Here is a 1,426-nt window from a genome sequence, read left to right on the forward strand (position 1 = left end):
TGTCCGTGGGCAAAGCACTGTGCAGAATCAAGCAATATTCCACACCTATCAAATGTCTGCCCCTGAGATTTGTTTATCGTCATCGCATAACTAAGCTTAACAGGGAATTGTTTCCGCTTGAATGGTATAGTGGTATCAGTAGACTCCAGAGTAATTCTCGGGAGTAAAACCTGTTCATCCCTGTGTGTACCGCCTAAGATCTTTCCGACTATGATATATTTTTTAAGATTAGTCACTATTACTCTGGACCCATTACACAACTTGGGAGGGCATATATTCCTCATAACCATGATGACACTTCCTACTTTCAGTCTCAACATGTGAAGAGGGAGAGAGGGGCTCGTTATGGCATTGAAAACCGATGTCTGAATGTCCGTTACTTCTTCCATTGCAGTGTCAACACTCATGTACACTTTCTCTGGTTCTTCAGACTTATCGTAGACCATCAAGTTTATCCTGTCGACATCATCGTTTGTGGGGGAAATGATAGCCCTCTTCTCGAAATATGAAGTATTCAGGTGATTTTCCTCTAAATTATCATAGACTTTGTCCACTAACTCTTTACGGGTCTCAACGACAATCCCAAACTTCTCGGGAAGTTTTACGGGTCCACTCTCCCCTCTCCCCAGAGCCAATAGATTTTTCGCAAATATCTTGTTCTTCGTGTCATCTGCCTTGAGTCTCACGATACGTGTTAGTTCCAACTTTAAAAGGTCGTCCCAGAAATAACCGGACTTTATACAGTATTCGAGCTCATCATTCATTCCTCCCCCTCTTATAACTGGGAGGATTTGACGAAAATCTCCCGCACAGACAAATACTATCCCCCCCATAAACCTTCCTGGAACGCCCAAAATGTCCCAAAGGGAAACATCAAGAGTAGCTAACGTGTTCTTGTTTGCCATCACAACTTCATCCCAGACTATTAGAGACGTCATTGATAGGAGCTTCGCCAACTCTGAGTTTTTCTTGATGCTACAGGCGCACACTTTGTTGTAATCCATTAACGGGATCTTGAACATGTTATGTGCAGTTCTTCCTCCATGAAAAACAGTAGAGGCGATACCCGATGAAGCGACAGCCAAGGCAATTTTTCCCTGAGAACGAACAATATCCAGTAAAATGTTGAGCACGAAAGACTTTCCCGTCCCACCTGGAGCATCCAGGAATATCCCATTGTGCCTGTACTTTTGGGCGTTCTCGATGCGAAATAGCACAGTATCGTAACAGTCTCTGTTTGCTGTTCAGAAGAAGAGACTTCTCCTTCACCTCTTCTGTCAACTTCTCTTTGTTATAGGCCTTTTCTCGGCGTATGATGTTTGATGTTTTCTCGCCACATCTTGAAAGTGGTAGCCCATATTGGGTGATAGAGCCCCCTCCGCAGTTCCACACATGTTCCTGGATATCGTCTAGAGCGTCAAGGTAA

At 43.9% G+C, this 1,426-nt stretch overlaps 1 protein-coding gene across 1 annotated transcript in view; it reads right to left on the reverse strand.

Moving 5' to 3' along the window:
* Positions 1 to 1,022, reverse strand: part of LOC143036667 (ATP-dependent DNA helicase Pif1-like) — a 4,204-nt gene extending 3,182 nt beyond the window's left edge. Inside the window, exon 1 of the mRNA XM_076204225.1 lies at positions 1 to 1,022. This exon is cut by the window's left edge and continues 291 nt beyond it. Coding sequence (XP_076060340.1) covers positions 1 to 1,022 — 1,022 coding nt within the window.
* Between the last annotated feature and the right edge of the window lie 404 nt (positions 1,023 to 1,426).

This window comes from Oratosquilla oratoria, chromosome 21, assembly GCF_046742065.1.
Source record: "Oratosquilla oratoria isolate Oo_2021 chromosome 21, ASM4674206v1, whole genome shotgun sequence".
Taxonomy (NCBI): Eukaryota; Metazoa; Arthropoda; class Malacostraca; order Stomatopoda; family Squillidae; genus Oratosquilla; species Oratosquilla oratoria.